This window comes from Leptopilina heterotoma, unplaced genomic scaffold (genome assembly GCF_015476425.1).
Source record: "Leptopilina heterotoma isolate Lh14 unplaced genomic scaffold, ASM1547642v1 Lhet_253, whole genome shotgun sequence".
Classification (NCBI taxonomy): Eukaryota; Metazoa; Arthropoda; class Insecta; order Hymenoptera; family Figitidae; genus Leptopilina; species Leptopilina heterotoma.
Genome location: NW_025110966.1, coordinates 151,418 through 174,237, shown reverse-complemented (window position 1 = coordinate 174,237; position 22,820 = coordinate 151,418). Strand labels below are relative to the sequence as shown.

General features: G+C 24.8%; 1 protein-coding gene and 1 long non-coding RNA gene across 3 annotated transcripts in view; both read right to left on the bottom strand.

The window, feature by feature from the left end:
- Window positions 1-2,487: 2,487 nt before the first annotated feature.
- Window positions 2,488-22,820, bottom strand: part of LOC122503279 — an 87,703-nt gene continuing 67,370 nt past the window's right edge. Inside the window, exon 3 of the long non-coding RNA XR_006301724.1 lies at window positions 2,488-2,550. This is a non-coding gene — a long non-coding RNA (uncharacterized LOC122503279). The remainder of the gene's footprint in view (window positions 2,551-22,820) is intronic.
- LOC122503277 (fez family zinc finger protein 2-like) overlaps window positions 18,330-22,820 on the bottom strand; it is a 47,679-nt gene continuing 43,188 nt past the window's right edge. Inside the window, exons 1-2 of one of the 2 annotated variants that reach the window (XM_043613750.1) lie at window positions 21,580-21,723; window positions 18,330-20,585 (exon numbers count right to left, since the gene is read on the bottom strand). In XM_043613750.1, the coding sequence (XP_043469685.1) occupies window positions 19,364-20,585; window positions 21,580-21,593 (1,236 nt within the window). In that variant the 5' untranslated portion in view covers window positions 21,594-21,723 and the 3' untranslated portion in view covers window positions 18,330-19,363. Of the gene's footprint in view, window positions 20,586-21,579; window positions 21,724-22,820 lie in introns of those variants that run through there. The other variant, XM_043613752.1, reaches the window with a different exon arrangement.

The window sequence follows — 22,820 nt, the reverse complement described above, 5'->3', positions numbered from 1 at the left end:
AGGCGAAAAAAAAACAAATAAAAATGGAAAAATCCTAAATGAATCGTGAATCTTTAATTTTCCAAAATTGTCGTTTTGACATCACTATAATAATTGAAATGAAACGGGAAACGTATATAATGTTTGCTCGTATATCCATTCGATCCGAGCGCGCGTTGACTTTCTCTGATATCTTTTATTTCCTCGCGTATTTTATTTTTCAATTCGGATGCAGTCGAATGAGATTTTGCAAATATACGTATTCGAGGAAAACTATTAAAAAGATTAACACCAAAAAAAAAAAGTAAAACACAAAACAAAAAAAATATAGAAGCTAAAAACAGAAAAATGATATGAAAAAAATTTGTAAACAGAAGAAAAATTCGTTAAAAATATTCCATAAGAATATTCTGCAAAAATATTGTTTGAACAAGGAAGGAAAGAAAAAAAAATTGGGAGAAAAATTTTACAGTTAAATTGAAAAGTTAAAATCTGGAGTTGTTACAATTTCTTAATTTAGTCAAATTATTTGAAGAAAAATATTCTTTAATTTAACAAGAATATTTCAGAAATATTTAAGAGAATATTCCAGAATTATTTAGTAAAAGTATTCTTGTGTTTAACAAAAAATACTTTAGTAGAATTTAATAAAAATATTTTACTAATATTTAACAAAAAATACTTTTCTGATATTCCAAAGTTTCTAATATTCCTTTTAGAATATAAACAAGGGAATATTCCACACAGATTGATAGTACAATTATTTTTCTAACTCGTCGTGATTGTTAAAAAAATTTTTTTTTTCTCTCTTACGAAAAAAATTGGGCCTCGTATAGGATTTTGAAATTAATACAGTTGAACGATAAGGAGTCGGATAAAAGAATACTGGTTAATTATCCACAGAAAGTGAACTGTGAGTGAGACTTGTTGGTGCATTCAGAACGATCAGAAGAGAGAAAGAGAGATAGAGAGAGTAGTTCATAAACACTTTCGAGTGTAATGCGATGGTGTCGAGCACACATACATCAAAGGGTTCGGGAGGGTTCCTTTCTCGCCCGGTGGCGAAACTTTGACTCGAGTTTGTTTGTCGCTTTGTTTGATTTTCTATTCACAGAGATAGCTTTCACTTACGCTCTGCGGACCAAGATTAAACAGATTTCAAAATGTCTCTCGCCACCCTTTTTCTATGAGTCCCTTGAAAATTCACTCTTTCACAAAATACACTACTATATGCCTTTATTTTTTACACCTCTTATTATGTTTCACCTGATCATTTTCAGACATTATTGTGTCCCTGAAATTTTTTCATTTTTTGGAGTTTCTATAAAAATTTTTTGGCACCTAAATATTCCAAAATTCGTAAAGAAAAAAAATATATTCATTAGAAATATACGAGAGGAAGCCTAATATTTAATCTAAAAGAAAAAATATTTTAATGGAAAAATAGAAATATTTCTCAATAATATTTCCGTGGAATACTAATTTAAATATCCTTCAGAAATATTCCCGTTGAATAATTAAAATACTAATAATATTTCTCAGAAATATTTCCGTCAAAAACAAATATTTATTAAAAATATTTAAAAGCAAAGTCTAAGAATATTTTTCAAAAATATTTAATCGGAAAACCAGTAATATTCCAGTAGAATTCTGGATACATTTCTTGGTAATATTTCAGTGGAATATTAATAATATTTCTCAAAAATTTTCCCATTGGATAATAAAAATATTCGACAGGAGTTTTCAGAGAGTTATTCAAAAATATTTAAATGAAAAACGGGGAATATTTCAGAGAGTTATTTAAAAATATTTAAATGAAAAACGGGGGATATTTCTTATCAATATTCTAGTGGAATACTAATAATAATATCCCTCAGAAAATATAAAAATATTTATTACAAATATTCCAGTCGAATGATTCATTAAAAATATTCTAATAATGCTCTAACATTATTTAGAAATTATTTATGTAGAAAACTAGTAATATTTCTCAATAATATTACTGTGGAATACTAATAATATTTCTCAGAAATATTTTCGTCGAATAGTAAAAATGGTCATTAAAAAAAATATTCCCCCATCGAATAATAAAAATATTCTTTAGAAAAATTTAAGTAAAATTTAAAATTTATGCAGAAATATTTAAACGGAAAACTAGAAATATTCCTTAGTGAAATTCCACTGGAATACTAATAATATTCCTTAAAAATAATCCCATCGAATAATAAAAATATTCAAAAGGAGTTCCAAGAGTATTATTTAAAAAAAATTTTAATAGAAAACTAGGAATATTTCTCAGTAATATTTCAGTGGAATACTAATAATATCCCTCAGAAATATTCCAGTCGAATATTAAGTAGGCAGTGGAAAAAATTTCCCTATTCCCTAAGCAGTAAATAAAATAAATTAAATATAAATTAAATAATAAAATTTTACACTCAAAATATTAAAATAAAAAAAATTCGAAAATAAGGAATGAATTGAAATATTAAAATTTTTTTGACTTACCCATTACTTCTGGTTCTGTATTTTCTTCGACTTCTTATTGAAAACTGAAGAAAAATCCATCACCTGTAAATAAATGTAATACTAAATAAAATACAAAAGATAATAAAATAATAATAATAATTAAACAATACTACTAATACTAAAAAATTGAATTAATTAGAAAAGGGAGACAAATATAAATTATTGAATAAATTGGAAAATATAAATTTTTAACTAAATTGCTAAATACAAGAAAAATATTTTTAAAATATTAAAGAAATTAATTTCCCTCCTCCTATTATAGTGAGAGAAGAAGAAAGTTTTTATTTACCATGAATTGAAAAATATTGACACTCAATTTTTTCACAAATTTTTAATTACTAAATATAGTTGAAATTAATTTTTTTATTAAGTGCTTGTTTGATTGTATAGTAATAATGAGTCATCACAAATTTTCGAGAGCTTAACTCTCTTATTCAATGATGATGAATATATACTTAGTGTGTAGAGTTTTTGAAATGTTTGATTTTTTTCTTTCTTTCAAGTGTATGAAGAGAATGATACACAGGTAATGAGGAAAAATAGCAGAGACGGAGAAATTGCAAAGAATGAGGGAAATAAAAGGAAAAAAAAGAATCAATTCAGAGTGAGATTTGAGGATGAAAAACGAGATGATGAACTCTTCACATTTGCTGTTACTGGCGAGAGAAGAGCGTCATTATAATATATCGGTTTTTTGATCTCTCTCTTTTATCGTTAGGCTGCATTTTAAAATTTACGCTCCACCACTTTTCACTCGTCGATTTTATTTTATATATACGTATATCATTCACGAATATCTTTTTCTTGAATTATACTTTTCTTTTCTTTTTTTCTTTTTTTTTTATGTTGGGATAATTTTATCCTCGGTGGCGGAAAAATTATTCGATGATATCCATTCACTATAGTATAATAATTAGTAAATTTCTCTTAATTACATTTTATTTCATTTTATTGAATCTTATTTTATTTTATTTCGTAATCATTTCATTTTGTTTCATGTTCATTTGATTTTTATTCAAATTCTGTTTTTTATTAACATTAACATTTTATTAACATTCCAAGAGAATATCAAATACTCCAAAAGAATATTAAATATTCCAAGAAAATATTAAATACTCCAAAAGAATATTAATCATTCCAAGAGGATATTAAATATCCGAAGAGAAAATTAAATACTCCAAAATAATATTTAACATCCTTTGAAGAATGTTTAATATTTCAAAAGAATATTTTACATTCCAATAGAAAAAATTTCAAAACAATTTCAATTTTTTTTTCATAAATTTATTAACATTCCAAGAGAATATCAAATACTCCAAGAGAATATTAACTTCTCCAAAAGAATATTAAATATTCCAAGGGAAAATTAAATACTCCAAAATAATATTTAACATTCCAAAAGCATATTAAATATTTTAAGGGAATATTAAATACTCCAAAATAATATTTAACATTCCAAAAGTATAGTAAATATTCCAAGGGTATTAAATACTCCAAAATAATAATTAACATTTTTAGAAGAATGTTTAATATTTCAAAAGAGACTTAAATATTCCAAAAAAATATTAAATGCACCAAAGTAATATTTAATATTTTTAAAGAATATTAAATACTCGAAAAGAATATTTAACGTTACTAAGGAATATTCTTTACTCCATGAATCGAGAAAAACAACTCTGAAAGCATACCCCAAAAAAACAGTAAATATTCCCTTGTAATTAACATTAAATTTTTTTTAGATTTTGAATAAATTTGAGAAGGAAACAAATTGTTTTTTGATTTTTGTGTTGGTAAGTGAAATTCAATAATTGAGTCATCAGGTGTGCCATCGGTACAAAATCTCCTCTTCTTGTCCTACCCGTTATTGTATTTTTGATATGGCCATTATCTACGCTTCGACGCCTACAAGGTTTTCGTAATTCGAAGGGATCAAACTCTCATCATCCCAAGTCGCTTAGAATTCCTCCTTGTTTATAATTCCATTTAATTACATATTTCTCCTTTTATTTTCCTCTCAGGGATTATTATCATTACTATTATTTTTATTATTATTATTATTATTACTATCATCATTATTTTTATTATTATTTTAAATTATCATAACCAGAAAAAAATTATATTTGACTCAGAGGCAACTATAGACATTTTATTTTTTTCAAATAAATTTTATGTGGTTAAAAGAAAGTATTATTTATATGAAATAAAATTTTTATTCAAAACAAATAAATAACCTATAGTTGGCTCGAATTAAAAAAATAATATACTTTTATTTAACTCAAATAAATTATATTTGATTTAAATAAATTATTTCTCTGGGTGCACTTGAAAATATTTTCTTAAATTATTTATTGTTTTTCGTTGCTAATATTTTCTATCATAGATTTTTTTATCTTTTTTTACTCAATTGGGAAAATTTCTTCTTCTTCTTTCTCGAATTTCTTTAATAGTTTTTTGTATATATATATATATATATATATATATATATATATATATATTTTTAATATTTCTCGTATTTCATTAATCCTTTATTCTCAAATATTTTATCAATATTATTTATTGTATTCTTATTATTATACATTCTTTCTCAAATTTTTAACGAAACAATGCTTGCAATTTTGATAGATTTTATAATGAATGGAATTTTTTTTACATCTAAATTTGAATAGAAGTCTGAATTCTGTAAATGAAATTTTGAGGCGTGTGTCACAATAATATTGGATATAAAAGAAGGAAAGTGAGAAAGAGAGAGAATGAGAGAGAGAGTGAGAGAGAGAGAGATTAAGATAAATTTTCAGTCACCAATAAATTCAGTGAACTGAAATCCTTGCACGCATCGAAAATTCTGTTTCCCAGGCAAGGTATATGTGGATAATCACACAATGATAGTTCAGCGACCATAAAGCCTGGGTGTCGATATACAACTGTAGATGAAGAGCCTAATGAAGAGGTGTTGAACCGTACCCTATAAACCCCATTGCAACGAGAACCAAGGGTCTCCTACATAATAATTTACAGTTCACTCATCAGTTACGGGTTTTAACCAATTACAAGATATTAACTCGAACGAAGGGATCGCTGCTGCGAGAAAACGGGGGTGGTTTTTCTCTCTATATAATTATATATAATACTTTATATATTATTTCTCCCTCTCATTTTATTTCATCCTACGCGCAGATTTCCATAAAAGTGGTATATTTATGTTATAATAATTTTTTTAATATTTACATTCGATTTGGAAACGAATTTATATTTATATTTATACGACTTTTACACTAAAAAGAAATTATTTTTAAAATACACGCTCCGAAATTGTGTTATTTTTAACTTACGTAAGTTATGCTAGTTACGTAATTGACGTAATATTGTTATTTATCAATTAACTACACCCAGAGAAATGGTATATTTGTCTCAGAACCAACTAGACTTTTTATTTGTTTCAAATAAATTTTATTTGGTTTAAATAAAATTTTATTTGGCTCAAACATATGTTTTATTTATGTCGAATAAAATTTTTATTTAAAACAAATAAAAAGTCTAGTTGGTTCTGAGACAAATATATACGTTTATTTAACTCAAATAAAATATATTTGGTTTAAATAATATTTTTCTCTGGGTGTATAATAATTTGAATGTTCTTTCATTTATTCATTTTTTCTGTCCTCCCTCACACTCTGAAGTTGTCTTTTGTTTATGCTTTTGTTTTTTGTTAGCTTTAGATATACTGTATATTATATTATTATGTTATAATTATTTTTATTTTATAATTCATTCAAAATTGTAATGACAAATTTTTTTTCACTTCATCTCATTAAAATACTAAAATTTTGTTAAATATTATGTTTTGTCAAATTGAAATTATGCAGATTTTTGTTCTTTACTTCTAAGAAAAATTAGAAAATTGTTAAACAGCTGTGATTAAGAAATAGAAAATTTATTTATTTTGCATTATTTTTGTTTATGAATCACAATTTTTTTAACAAAATTATTATTTTATTTTAGAAAAATAAGAAAAATATTTGCACAATTCCTATTTTTAATCTTATTTTTGGAACAGAATTTTCCACAGAAATTAAGACTTTCAAAAATTTCAAATTCAAATCTTTTTTAAATTAAACAACTTATAAAAGTTTTGTTATAAAATATGAAGATATCCATTGCTCGGAGTCTTTGACTCGGAGTCATTAATTTCTTCATGTTTTCTAATTAAAGATGTCTGAGAGATAAAATCATTATTTTATAATTTATATCATAAGAATATTTTTACTGTAACTTCATCGAAATTACTTTCATCATTTTAATTTAATTATTATTTTCTAGAATTTTAAATTATTTTTTATGAAAATAGTAATTGAATTTCTTAAAAAAATTTTATTATTTATGAAAATAATTGAATTCGGCCCCGTTGAATTCCTGTGAAAATTTTATTATTTATGAAAATAATTAAATGTTTAAATACAATTTTATTAAAATTTTTTTTAAATATTTGAATTCTTTTTGGAAAATTTTATTAAAATAGTGGATATTGAAAATCATTAAAATTAGAAAAATTTTTGAAAATAATTGAAATTAGGACAAGAATTTTTTTTGACATTTATGAAAATAATTGAACTTTGGAGAAGTTATTTATAAAGATAATAAGAATTTTACTTTTTTTGAAAATAATTGAATTTCTGCAATTATTTGTAATTTCTCCAAAATTAAATTTTTTAGTGTTTTCAACAAAAATTTAAATTATAAAATTTTTAAATTCTATTATTTTTAAAATCGCTAATTTTATTTAAAAAAAAAGTAGTAAAAATAAAAAGTAAGCCTTTTTCTTACTTAAAAATTTTTGAAAATAATAATTGCTTTTCTGCGACGAATTAAAAGTTTCTTTTATAAAAATAATTGAATTATTGCAACAAATTTTATTATTTTATTGAATAATTGAATGTTTCTTAAAATTGAATTCTTTCGTCAAATTTTAATAATAATTTTGAGAATAAATGCAATTTTGAAGGAATTTATTTAAAATGGTAGGTATAAAAATATTTTAAATTCTGCGATGAAAATAATTGAATTTCGAAATGAAATTTTATTATTTATGAAAATAATTGAATCTTTTCGTAGAATTGTATCTCAACAAGTTTTTTCTATAATTAAATCTGTTGATAACTTTTATGAAAAATAGTAAATATTTAAAAACATTGAATTGTGAAAAACTTTTTAAAATAATTGAAATTTTGCAAAGAATTTTATTTATTATTTTTGAAAATAATTGAATTCTTCTGATGTAATTATTCTTAAAAATTGAAATTTCAATTCCTCGAAAAAATCAATCAGAAGAATTCAATAATTTTTAAATGTAATAAACTTCTTCTTGGAAATTCAATTATTTTAAAAAATTCTAACAAAATCGTTTACAAGAATTCAATTATTGTAAAAAATTTTAATTGAATTCTTTGTAAAATTTAATTATTTTAAAAAACTTTTTGCAATTCAATGATTTTTTATATCAACTATTTTCATAAAATTTCCAAACAGAATTCAATTATTTAAAAAAATTTTTGTAAAATTCTTCCTGAGAATTCAATTATTCTTTTCATGAATAATAAAAATTTCTAAGAAATTCAATTATTTAAAAAATTTTATAAAATTATTTTTATAAATATTTGAATTCTTTCATCAATAATAAAATTCGTTACAGGAATTGAATTTATTAGCAGGACAAAAAAGAAGTAAATATTTTTTATGAAAATTAGGAAAATTAGAATTCAATTATTTAAAAAAATTTTTGTAAAATTCTTCCTGAGAATTCAATTATTCTTTTCATGAATAATAAAAATTTCTAAGAAATTCAATTATTTAAAAAATTTTATAAAATTATTTTTATAAATATTTGAATTCTTTCATTAATAATAAAATTCGTTACAGGAATTGAATTTATTAGCAGGACAAAAAAGAAGTAAATATTTTTTATCAAAATTAGGAAAAAATCAGGAAAATGAAATATAGAATGTAATTTTTGTCAATTTTGTGAAGTGTCTAAAACGAGTTTTTTTGGTCGACAAGTTTAATTTTTCGATAGCTAATTTTTTACTACTTTTTTCAGTTTGAAAGCTACTTTTTGCTACTTTTTTAAAATTAATTATTATCAAGTGCGAAGTCTGGTATAACAGTTTATACTTCATTCTTTATTAAGGAAGAATTTTCTTTTCTAAAAAAATAAAATAATTAAATGTTTCTACCTAATTTCTCACTAATAAAGAATTTTCTTCTCTAAAAAGGAAAAAAAGTAAAATTTCTACTTCATTTTTTATTAAAAAAGAAGTTTTTCTAACACGTATATCGAAAGTAAACCATTTTTTACGTGTTTAACGTGCGGAAAGTAAGTTTTTTTTTCAAAGAAACGTTTTTTAAAGGACTGTTTCGTTAACAACGGGAAGAAAGTGAATTTTTTCTCACGACAAATAGAAAAAGTTACTTTTCCCTCCCGGGACTTTATTATCAAATAAAAAATAAACTTCTTCAGCGAAAAATTTCAAAAAATAAGTTGCAATTTTTCAAAATACATTTTTTCCTCTTTCTAATTCTCTCTTGTCTTTTCTATAATTTTTCTTGTCCCTCAGAATTTTTCTTGTGCCTCCTATAATCACTGATTGCGGGTCGAGAAAAGAAAATTTGCTCGCACAGTGCAAAAACAAAAAAAAAAAAAGACGAAAAGAGAACGACGACGTGCCTCAATTCTGATCTTAACTCGCGATACCTGATGAGCCTTCTGATGTATCTTTCGAATCTGTCCTCTATCCATTAAGTTCTATATCATCCGAACCCTATTTCATTCCACTCAACTCTCGTATCAAACGATGCCAGGCCGTTACATGATGGACCCTAGAGTACTCGTGTCGACGAGAGAAAATTTTGCATTGGAAAACGTCGAGCTGACGTGTTAAAAGCGAGAAGATTGGTGACAAAGAGATTGACATTGATCCGATACCTCTCTCGCGCTTGTTTGAGAGATACGCTTCAAAACTCTGTTTCAAAAAGCCAGACTTTCATCCTATTTCAATAAAAAAAAAAATGAAAAAAAAAATGTAAAACAAAAAAATATATATTTCAAGATTTGACTTTATGCAAAACAATACGAAAAAAAATCATGTCGAGGATATATTTCTGTAAATCAAAAACAATTCTTATGGAAGAGAAAATATTTTCGTGATTAAAAACTACATTCTTGATTGATAGTCTGGAAATTGTTTTTGTGACTGAAACTTAAAATGTCTTTTTAGAAATCTCATTTATTTATTTATTTCTCATCAGATTCACAAAGTTATTTAATATAGTTTTTATTATTTTTTTATTAATTAATCTTTGCTCTGTCAAAAATGTTTCCTTACGTGAATTTATAAAGTCGGTAGACTTCATACAAATTCGGATAAAGATTTAAAAATAAATTATTATTTAAATAACGTTTACAAATTATTATTTGTATTTAAATAATGAAATTATTATTTACTAAATTTTTCAATTTACTAATTTTTCTTTTTTTGTAAATAATTTTTATTTATTTTTCTATTAATTAGTTTTTGCGCTGTGAAAAATTTTACGCAGATTACTGCAGATACAATAATATAATTTCGGGTTCAGATTCGTGACAGTAAATGCTACTATTTTCTTTATTTTACAATTTGTATTACATTAAATTCGCTAATAGTTAAAATAAAAATAATTCTAAAAATTTTTAATAAAATTCTTTGAAACGATTAAATTATTTTCAAAAATTTTCTGAAATTCAATTATTTTCAATATTTACCATCTTAATCAAATTTCTCGAAAGAATTCAATTCTTTACATAAACAAAATTTTGATAAAAATCATCAGAAATATTCAATTATTTTTAATACCATTTTAAATACTTTCACTAAATTAATAAATAATTAAATTTTTTCGCAAAATATTTATAAAATTCTTTCAAAGAATTCAATTATTTACAATTTTTGTACAATTTGTAATATTCAATTGTTTTCAAGTTTGAAAGAAAATTTTTTGCAAAAATTCAATTATTCTCATAACTAATTAAATTCTTTGCTGGAATTAAATTATTTTCACAAATAAAAATAATACAATTTTTACGAAAATTCAATTATTTTTAATACCATTTTAAATACTTTCACTAAATTAATAAATAATTAAATTTTACGCAAAATATTCATAAAATTCTTTCAAAGAATTCAATTATTTACAATTTTTGTACAATTTGTAATATTCAATTGTTTTCAAGTTTGAAAGAAAATTTTTTGCAAAAATTCAATTATTTTCATAACTAATTCAATTCTTTGCTGGAAATAAATTATTTTCACAAATAAAAATAATACAATTTTTACGAAAATTCAATTATTTAAACAAATTTTAATAAAATTCTTCTTTCGAATTCAATTATTTTCAAAAAATTTAATAAAATATTTATTTAAAATTCAACTTTTTTAAAAAAAATATTTCAATAAAATTCGGTTCAAGAATTCAATTATTTTCATATATAATAAAAATGATGGTTGGATTTCAATTATTTTTAATACAATTTTTAAAAGATTTCTTTTAAATAAATTTACACTTTTCCTACAATTTTTATAAATCTTTCTCAGAATTATGAGTTTTTAGAAATAATTAAATTTTAAATTGAAATATTTGAAAATTTTAATTGTTGTAAAATTGTAATAATATTTAAAATTTTATTTTGGAAATTTATTAATTTATTATTTTTTCAAAAAATGATTAGTTTTGAAGAATTTTATATTTAAAAATGTCAACAAAGAAATGATTACAGTTGTAATTTTTAGAAATAGTTGAATTTCATTAAAAATATTTAAGTTTCTCTGAAAAGATAAATAAGTATTTAAATATAGTTATTTAATTAAAATTATTATTCAAGTTTCGAATGTAATTTAATTTGAAAAAATTAGCCTTTTGAAAAATTGTAATTAAAATTTTTTCAAAATAGGTAAAATAATTTAAAAAGATTATTTTCTAATTATTTGGAAATGTTGTCAAATTTAATTGAAATAAATTTTATGATTTAAAGAATATTATTTATTCACATATTTAAAAATTATTTTGAAATATAATTGTATTTCGGGTGAATTTTATATTAAAATTTCGAAAATAATTGAATTTTGCAAAAATTTCGAATTAAAGTTATTAACAGGATATGAGAAAAAGTACCTAAATATTTTTTATGAAAATTAGGAAAAAGTCAGAATCAAATTTTTGTGATTTTTGTGAATCGTCTAAGACGAGTTTTTTTTAGACGTAGCCTGTCATAATCAATTTTTAAGAAAAATAAAAATAAAAGAAATTTTTATGTAAGTTTGAAATCATTTTTTCGACATTGTAAAAAATGTGTAATTCCTGAGAAAAATTTTATTATTTATGAAAATAATTGAATTTTTGCGAAAAATTTTATTAAAATTTTTCATAAAAAAAAAAAATTGATTGAAATAATTCTTGTTCTCCCTCTGCTGAAAATAATAGAAAAAGAAAATAACTATACCAGTAAGAATGAAACGAATCGTTATAATTATTATTTATATATATTATATTATAAATGAAACCGCAAATAAAAGGCAGTTTCCACTTCCTTGAGATTGAAATTACCAAAAAGGAAGAATCAGAGGCAGGGGAGAATAATCTGAATTCTGCGGTCAAGCGTGCGAACCTATGCAATATGTGGTTTATATCCTCAAACGATTTCACGCTTTCCTGAATTCCGCACCCGCGTTTCTCTCTCTCTCTTTCACGCGAAGACAAAATTCAAAAACCGGAATCGCGGTAGAATGAATCGTACCAATAGAGAACATACGGAAAAATTGTGGTTTTTATTCGTTATTTAAAAGGAGGGATGAAGAGGAGAATTATTATTTGAAGAGAAGTTCTTTTTTTATGCGGAAGAAGAAAAAGGGAGGAGAGGGGAGGGTGAAACTTGTATAAAATAAGCAAGGAGAGGCAAACGACTTGAGAAACAGCATGACGTCAGTTCCAGGTGTTAATAATCCTACCCTAATTGTCCCGACTCTTGAATAATTCCCATTAAACGTCTCTTAAATCCTTGTTTGTATACAACCCCTGCAGTTCGATAGAAAATTTTTAACACCTCTTTACTGAAAAAAGAGAAAAAAGTAATGACGAGAGGTTTTTTTTTCTTTGCCTTTAAGAAAATCAACCCCCAGCAAATCCCCCCTTTCCAAATCAAATGTATTTTATTTACTATACAGTTGTTATGAAACATTATTCCGAGTTTTGATTTTAAATTGAAATTCGTTACTTTCTCTAATTTGTATAATTTTCTTGATTATATTTCCCATTTTTTTCTGTGTCGAAAAACAAATTTTTTCCACCAAAAGTATAATTTTTTCTGGTAAAATGAAAATCTGCATTTTTCATTTTACCAGAAAAAATTAAATTTTTGTAGAAAAAATATTCTTTCATACAGAAAAAAATGTGAAATATAATCAAGAAAATTATACAAATTAGAGAAAGAAACAAATTCTTCCATTTTTTTGGTGTTTAAAAAATTTGATTATATAAAACAATTATAATTTTCTTGGTAAAAAGAAAATTTGCTTTTTTTCAATTTTTTCTGTATAAAAGAATTTTTCCCTATAGAAATATAATTTTTTCCCTATAGAAATATAATTTTTTTAGTAAAAAGAAAATTGCCTTTTTTCCACTTGCTTTGCTGTGCACAAAATTATTAACAATTTTTAACAAAAAATCTGCGCTTTTGACACTTTTTTTGGTGTAAAAAAATATTTTTTCTATAAAACTAAAAATTTTCTGTGGAAATATAATTTTGTTGATAAAAAGAAAATTTGTGTTTTTTTCCAATTGTTTTCTGTATAAAAAATTAATTTTTATGCAAAAAATATAATTTTCTTAGTAAAAAGAAAATTTGCGCTTCACTCCAATTTTTTTTCTGAGTAAAAAATTATTTTTTACAAAAAAATGTAATTTTATCCGTCACAATAAATAATTTTCTACAATGAAAAGAAAACTAATATTGAAAACAATATTTTTGCATTTAGTTCCAAATATTAATTTGAAAATATAAATTTTCAGACATTTATTGCCAAATACTAATTTTCAATTATAAATTTTCAAACATTTATTGGCAAATACTAATATTCAATTATAAATTTCCAGATATTAATTTGTCAAATACTAATTTGCAAATATAAATTTTCAAACATTTATTGGCAAATACTGATTTTCAATTATAAATTTTCAAATATTAATTTGTCAAATACTAATTTGCAAATATAAATTTTCAAATATTAATTGGCAAATACTATTGTTCAAATATATATTTATTTCCAAATACTTATTTAATTTGAAAATACGAATTTTGAAAAATATTTCTTTTAATATTAATTTTTGGTAAAATTAATACCTACATTTAATATTTAGCTAATTAAATACTTACTTTTAATATTAAGTAAAATAAAAATTATAATTTTATATAATTTATTAAAATTCTAAAAATTTCCAAAAAAAAATACAAAAAAATGATTTTACGTTCCTCTGCATATTTTGCGTCTTAGATGGTATCAATCTCAAGGGTATGATATGCTCTAGATAAAATTTCCTATATACATACGAATACCAAAGTTGTAGAAGATTAAGTTTGATGACGTCTTTAAGAAATTAGCTGACATTTAATAAACTTTATCATATCGATTCGTTGGCGTTAGATTTAAACTTCAACAAAATGAAAAACAAAATTTTGTTAGTTTAATAAAAATACGTTTAATAAAATTCGACTAACAAAAAAAAATTATTAAGTCAATAATTATTAACTTATTAATTTTTAATATCAATACAAATTTTTTGTTACTTAGTGTAATAACAATTAAATATGAAATAATAAATATTAATTAAGTAATAAGTTAACAAATTGATAAATTTATTAATTGACAAATTAATAAGTTAATAAATTAATAAATTAATAAATTAATAATTTTAATAAATTAAGAAATTAAGAAATAGAGAAATTAATTAATTTAATAACATTTTAAAAATATATAATATAATAATTTACAGTATATAAAAAAATTGAATTCTTTTTATAATAAAAATCGAGAGAAGTGAAATAAAAATAGACGTTATTTCTGATTGTTCATATATCGATAAATTTATTGCATTGGAGTGACTTATATTTACAAGAGGGGACACATACATACATATAATTTTTCTACTTTATCATGTATCTACATATATTATTTTTTCAATATGTAGCATTTGCCTTAATGATTTTTTAATTCATCATTATTGCAATTTGACTAAATTTTAAATAGTAGCATTTTATGATCGATTTCTAGTAAGAGATTTTCTCCAAAATTCAATGTTCCCTGACTCATTATACGAAACTTTTTTTTAATAATAACAACATTAGTAAATTTTAAAAACTTTTTGTTTGAAGATAAAAACCATTTTGAAAAAATTAGAATATAATAAAAGAAAATCATCATTTTTTTAGACAAAAAGTTTACAGAAAAAAATTCTTTGATTAATTTTAACAAAAATTTAAAATTTAAGAGAGAAAAAAATAATTCTATGGTAAAAAAGATTCCATGGTAAAAAAATTTTAAGGTAAAAAGATTCTAAGGTAAAAAAATTCTATGGTAAAAAAATGCTATGATAAAAAAAAATGTTTCTTTGTGAATATTTTCAGTAAAAATTTCTATTCAGTTTTGTATAAAATTTTTTTTTGTGTTACTATTGAATAAATTTAATCTAGTAATTTTTTTTAGAGGAGAATTTTTATAATTTATTTTTGGTATAATAATTTCAGGGAGTATTTCATTTTAGTCAAATAGTGTAATAAGTATAATTACAAAAAAATAATTTTCAATGGTAATACTTTTTGTTTCACAAGCACATTCGTTGTGCTTATAATTAATATACGCAAATATTGGTTATTATCGATGATATTTCACATTGTAATAATTTTTTTTTAATGGTAACGATAATAATGACCAACATTTTATTTTCTATCTAAATTTCTTAATTCTACTATCACACCAATTTATACACTTATCTAAAATGATTTACATACGTCGTGTTTCTTTTAGTTCGTGTAATTATTTTATCAGAAAAGAATTTACTTTATTTAAAGTTTATTCCAAATGAATAGAATAAAAATTTGTTTTTATTTAATAAAATAACAAAAATAAAATTTTTGAGTATTAATATAATTTGGATTAATTTAGTTCCAATTAAATTGATTGACTAAAATTCTGTTTATTCGAATAAATATTTTTTCGCAAAAAAATACTGTTTGTCTGGTGGAAATTTTTACTGTTTTTTAATTGAATTATTTTTATTCAATTAAATTGAGCGTTTCAATGAAAAATAATTACACATTTCTCTCTTTTTTTCGTCCTCCGCATAAAATTATTTGATTTTCATATGTGACGATTATTTACAAATATTTACAAGATAACTATATATCGCGGAAGTCAATTGCATCTCCTCCCCTGGTTATTAAAGCAAATCAGCAATCTCATTAGTGACTTGTCAGTGACAAAACTACACGTGCCGTTCAGAGAGTAAATTATATTCACTTTGTTGATATTCATCTTGAAACAGGTAAGTAAATTTGTCAGTTAATATTAAATTTAATTTATAATTTGTCGATAAACCAGAATTTACAAGATTAATTTTCTCTTTGTAAACATTACCGAAATGAATCAATTTTTTACTCCACTTGAGAGAACAAATTATATTTGAATATTTTTTTTTATTTTTGGGAATATTTTGGTGAAAAATCCGTAGAATTATTTCAGAGAAATATTAAGGATTTATTTAAAAAATTTTTTAAATGATTCAAAAAAATTTTTTTTTAATTTTTCCACAAATTTCCTAAAAATTATTTTGTAGAATATTAGAGGAATATTCCTCTGGAGTATTTAGCGAGTATGTTTTAGTAGTATTCAAGGAATATTTTTGTGAAGTATTTAAGAAATATTCTTGTGGAATAATTTTGTGCATATTAAATATTCTTTTAAAATTTTTCTTGAATATTCTTGTGAAATATTTCTTAAATATTTTTGAGAATTATTGAAAGAACATTTTAGAAAAATATTTCAGTAATTTTTAAGTCGAATTTCGTAGATATTACATAACACATAGTATTCGAATTTTTATTCCTCTACGGAATTGTTCTCTTTTTGTAAATATTAAACAGAATTTTTTAACATTAATAATTACAATTGTGTTTTCTTTTTAGAAATTGAAATATTTTTTTTGTCACTGAACGTGTCAAAGTCGAGTTTTGTTATTTTAAATCGATCCTCACTTTATTCCGCAAAAATTACAGCACCGGTCATAATTATTAATCCAGTAAACAAAATCCTTTAAAAAATAATAAAAATGGAATATCCCATTCACTTTCTTTGAATATTCACTCGAAATATAAGGAATACTCCTTTCGAATATTCCCATCTTCCAATATAGCTTTTAGAAATTTTAGGAATTCGAATTTAATTTTAGACATTAAGAATATTAAAATATTCAAACTCTGGAATGTTCCTTACGAATTTTGTAGGAATATTCTATTGGAATATTGTAGAAGAAATATTCCCAATATCACTGAATATTACATTCACATTCTTGGAATATTCAATTGAATCATTTGGAATATTTTTCTGAAATATTCCATCCACATTTGAGTAATATTAATATATATGACCTTTGAAATACTATTTCCACTTTTGGAATATTCCATTGAAATTTTGTAAAGATATTTTCTCTTGTTAGTATTTTTGATGATATACTAATTAATTTTCGGTACATTTGAAGAAATTCATGAATATTTAATTTAAAGTATTAAATAAAGAGGTAAATTTAAAAAGTAATATTTCGGTGAAATATTCGAATATTCCACCGATCGTATAGTATTTAATTAACAATATTTCAATTGAATATTACTGCTTAATTATATTATTTCAAAAGAATATTCCAAAGGTCAGACATTTTAATATTTCTAAAATGTGAATAGAATATTGGAAAGAAATATTTTTAATGATTCAATGGAATGTTTCAGGAATGAGAAATGGAATATTCCGTACCATTGGGGATTATACTTTTCAAATTTACAATTATTTCAGTTCAATGTAAATTTCCAAGTAATTTGAGTGTCGAGTAAATTGATTATTTTTTTATCAAGAATACGAATAATAATGAAAAATATTTTTACAAAATTCCAATGGAATATTCCCACAATATTTAGATGGAATATTTCCACATTATTCCAAGGAAAGCTTACAAAAGTCGGTGATTTTTTTTATCCCTACAGGTGCATAGAATATTCCGAAGGAATATTCACAATGTTCTAATGGAATATTCCCGGAATGCTAATGGAATATTTTCTTGCTATTAACGTCGTTGCGATTACTATAAGACAACCGTTACATTGTCAGAATTGGGTTTTAATTTCATTTTTTGATTCGAATATTAAAAATAACTATTGTAATATCTTAATAACACGGAATATTTCATTCACATTCCTGGAATATTTAATATTATACTCCAAAGGAATATTCCTTATGTTCCAATTTAGTTTTTACTTTTTACTGTTTTTAATAATTTTAGAAATTCTATTTTAGACTTTAGGATTATTAAAATGTGGACAATCTTTGGAATGTTCCTTTTGAATTATGCAGGAATATTCTATTGGAATATTATAACATGAATATTATACTCTTTAAATTCAAAAAACTATTTCAGTTCAATTTAAATTGATAATTAATTTCAATGTTGAGAAAATTGTTTAATGTATCATCATTAATATTAATAGTAATAAAAAAATAATTTCACAAAATTCCAATGGAATATTCCCACAATATTTAAGTCGAATATTTCCACTTTATTCTGAAGGAATATTCCGTCCACATTTTAATTATATTAAAATTGCCGACCTTCGGAATGTTTTCAGTGTTCCAACTGAATAGAAATATTTCTTTGGAATATTACTTAAGATTCGACTGAATATTCCAGGAATGTGAATGGAATAATTCTGTGCTAATAGGGTATAGTTGCTAGGTAGTGGTTACTATGAAAACTGTTACCATGGTTATCGTTGCTGTGGAAATTATTGTTATGGTAACCGTTGTTACAGTAATTGTTACTATGGAAACTGTTGGTATGGTAACGGTTACTATATAGTAGTCATCGCCATAGTAATCGTAGCTAGGTACCAGTTGCTGTAACAACTGTTGCTATGGTAATCGTTACAAGAAAATTATTGGTATGGTAACCGTTGCTATACAGTAATCACTATTGCGAAAACTTTTGGTATGGTAACGGTTGCTATGGTAATTATTGCTGTAGAAATCGTTTCTAAGCAACAGTTACTATAACAACCTTGCTAGATATTAATCGTTACCATGGTAACCGTTAGTATAGTAAAAATTACCATGGTAACCGTTAGTACAGTAACAATTACCACAATAACAGTTAGTATATTAATCGTTACCATAGTAGCCGTTAGTATACTAACGATTACCACATTCACAGTCGCTATCGTAACCATTACGATAGCAACCGTTTTCATAATAGTTTCCAGAACATAAAAAATTATGATCGGCACTGTATAATCCTCCACTCTCTCCTGAATCAATTTAATCATTTACATATACAATACTTTCCTAATGTTCCCTTACTTTATATCATATAATATATATATATCACTGATCAAATGAAGATTTCATCTTCACTTGGAAGATTGAACAAGTGCACCAATATCCGAAGGATAACACGATGACGATGATCCAATCATTAATGGATATTGACTCTTGTTTCTCACATAGTGAACATTCTCATGTCACAACATTTTGCATAAATAACTCGTTGAACCCGGCGGTGGCAATAGAAATGGACTGACAAATGGATGACCCGACGAATGATGAACCGACGAATAGCCAGCCTGATGTTGACCATGATGATTATGATGATTTTGCGATGCCGATGTTCCACCTAAACCATTCATAATCGGTGAACCGGCATCGTGCAATTTTCTCATATGTTTCTTGAGATCAAAATTCCTGCAGAAGCCCTTACCGCAAATTTTACATGAAAATGGCTTCTTATCATTGTGCGTGTGCATGTGAAATGTTAAATTATAAACCTGATGAAATGCCTTATTGCAAATACTACATTTATATGCCTTCTCACCGCTGTGCGTTAATTTATGATTTTTATAATTGCCCTTCTGATGGAAGCCCTTGCCGCAAAATTCACAGACAAATGGCTTAAAATTTGCGTGTATTCGCGTATGTGTATTCAATGTTGAACTACGATTAAAGGCTTTTCCACAGGTTCCACACTTGTGGGGTTTCTCGGCGGTGTGAATGATCTTGTGACGGCATAGGGTGCTCGCCTGACGAAAACCCTTGCCGCATATCTTGCAGACAAATGGCCTTGCACCAGTGTGAACGGGCATGTGTCGGGTGAGATTGTAATGAGCATTGAACACTTTGCCGCACTCGTTGCACGTGAATGTTTTTTGTTTTGATAAATTTGTTACTGGTGGCGATGGTGATAGGGGTCGTTTTTTGCCACGTCGATCGGTTGTTGAATGATTATGTTGTGATGATTCTTGAAAATTTGGTGGTGGTGGGGAATTTTGAGTGGATGCTGCTGATGATGAAGATGTTGTTGTTGATGCTGTTGTTGTTGATGATGGCGGTGTTGGGAGTCCTGGATTGGGGAATGCTCTTAATAGGGGACTTGGATGATAGTAGAGAAGGGGATAGTGTTGAAGAAGACTTTGATGTCGTATTGTGGGGACGTATTTTTTAAAGGCTGATTCCAAATGGGCCGAGTAGGTGAGAGTTGAAATTGTTTGCGATTGATGAATTATTGTTGCGGCATTTTGTTGTGATGATTGATTGCACTCGGTGAGACGTTTGTCGGGTTCCATTATTTTTGCTATGGAAAATGTTAAATTTCGACATGGCGTTGGCGATGGTCCACGTTCTGGAGGTAAACTTGTCGGTGGATCTGTCGCCATTGTTGTGCTCGTTGAAAATGGTTGCATTATGGATCTGGAATAGTAGAAAAAACAGGGAGGTTAAGCTACTTTTAATAATTGGTTTGATATTTTGCATAAATATTCCCAGATGCTGTTAAAAATGTTTCACAGTATTAATAGGATTATTAACATTAATGTTTCACAGTATTAATATGATTATTAATATTAATGATTCATAGTAGTAATAAGATTATTAACATTAATGTTTCACAGTATTAATAAGATTATTAATATTAATGATTCAGAGTAGTACTAAGATTATTATTAATATTAATGTTCCACAGTATTAATAAGATTATTAATATTAATATTCTGTAGCATCAATATTATTGAGCTTCCACTAAAATTCCTTAACAAAAGTCTTAACTTTTATTAAAATACCACTAAAATGATTTGTTACTCTGCATATTGTAATTAATCATAAAAATCGAAGTGCTAATAGCTAACAATTTGGAGTACCTATATACAAAAAAAAAACTTTGCAACACTGATCCAAATGAAAATTCTTTCAGTAGTGCAAACATATTTTTCTTTACTAATCTTATAGATATTCCTTTAATATTTCTAAAATCCTTTTAATATTTCTCAAAATTCATTTAGTATTTCTCAAAATTCATTTAGTATTCCAAACATTTCTTTAGTATTCCAAACAAACTTCATAACAAACGTAAATGAAATGAAAAACATTTCCTGAGCATGTAAGACAAATATTCTTTAGCATCACAACTTTTCTAAGGATATCAAATTGAGACAAAATGGGTTTCCAAACAAATATTTCTTTAATGTTCTAAACAAAAATTAGCGGAAGGTTTTAGTCCTATGCATATCTTGAAAAGACATCTGTTCAGTATTCCAAAAAAGCATTCCTTGGACACTAAAGATTCAATTTTTTATGAACATTCCTAAAGATACTTTTTAGGAGTACTTCGAAATATATAAGAAATATTCGAAATGTATTCGAGTTTTTAATGAAAAATTCACTGGTAATTAACACTTTTTTCACTTACAATAACACAACCATGGTGATAAAACTTAAAAAACTAAATATGCGCACCAAAAAAAAAAGACTGTGAACTTTAAGGTCGTAACATTTTACGGATTATATTTAAATTTCTCGTTTCACGTGAGTGGAACAAACTTCCGTGTGTGCATGTGAATGTTCCGTTGAAGATTGACGATATAGGGGCACGTGAAACTAGCCGACTGAGAGGGGCCATGAGAGGGCGGTCACCTGACAAGGAGTGGGGCGAGTAACTTCCTTCTCATATTGCCCTCCTACTTTACAATTTTCTAAAGGACTGCTACCAGCATTTTGGAACAGAATACAATTCACCTTCCTTCCTAACATCATTCTTTATCACTTAATATCACTCGTTATTACTTAATACCACTTAATTCTTATAACTGAATGTTAATTCTTTCTCTCTTTCTTTTATTTTGATTCAAAAACATTTTTTGAATTATCAAACATATATAAAATATTTGATTTTGGATCAACTAATAATTTGATTCAAATTAATGCTAAAAATCTGGATCAACTTATATATATATATATATATAGCTTATGATCCAAAGTAATACCAAAAATGTGGATCCAAATTGATACCAAGAACTTGGATCAATTTGTAGTTTGATCCGAATGAGAGCCAAAAACCAAAAAGGGAAAATTGTTTCGTATACTAAATAAAATTGAAGACTTTATTTCCATATATTTTTTCTCTAAAGGAAAAACAAACATATCTTGAGCATTATTTAGTTTCGCAGTGCGCCGCTCTCGCGCATGAATTAGAAAAAAAGGAATGTCTGTGTCCACATTCGTGAATAGTATAAAAGAATCTGAAAAGTGGTAAGAACTCCGAATGTCTGAGCATTCATATTTGCGTATATAACTTTTTTCTCAAAGAGAGAGGTATAAAGTTTTTATTATTTTTTTTCTCCTTCTGCGGACCTTGACGAATGAAGCATTATCCCAGAGGGCATGCAATTTGCACTGAGATTTCAGTTGAGATATATTGTTCATATGTCGAGTAGTCTTGTAACCAGTACATACAAATGGACCTATATATTCAGCTATATATTCAGCAAAAAGGGCATGAATGAAAGTGAATGAGATGCAAAATGGTCAGCACGGTTCAAGAGTAAAGCTTCCCCGAGGTATATATATACATATATATTCTCAAGGTTTACACGACGAAAGTAGAAATGTTTGCTCCGCGGAATGGCGTTATATTTGAACTTGGAATGACGG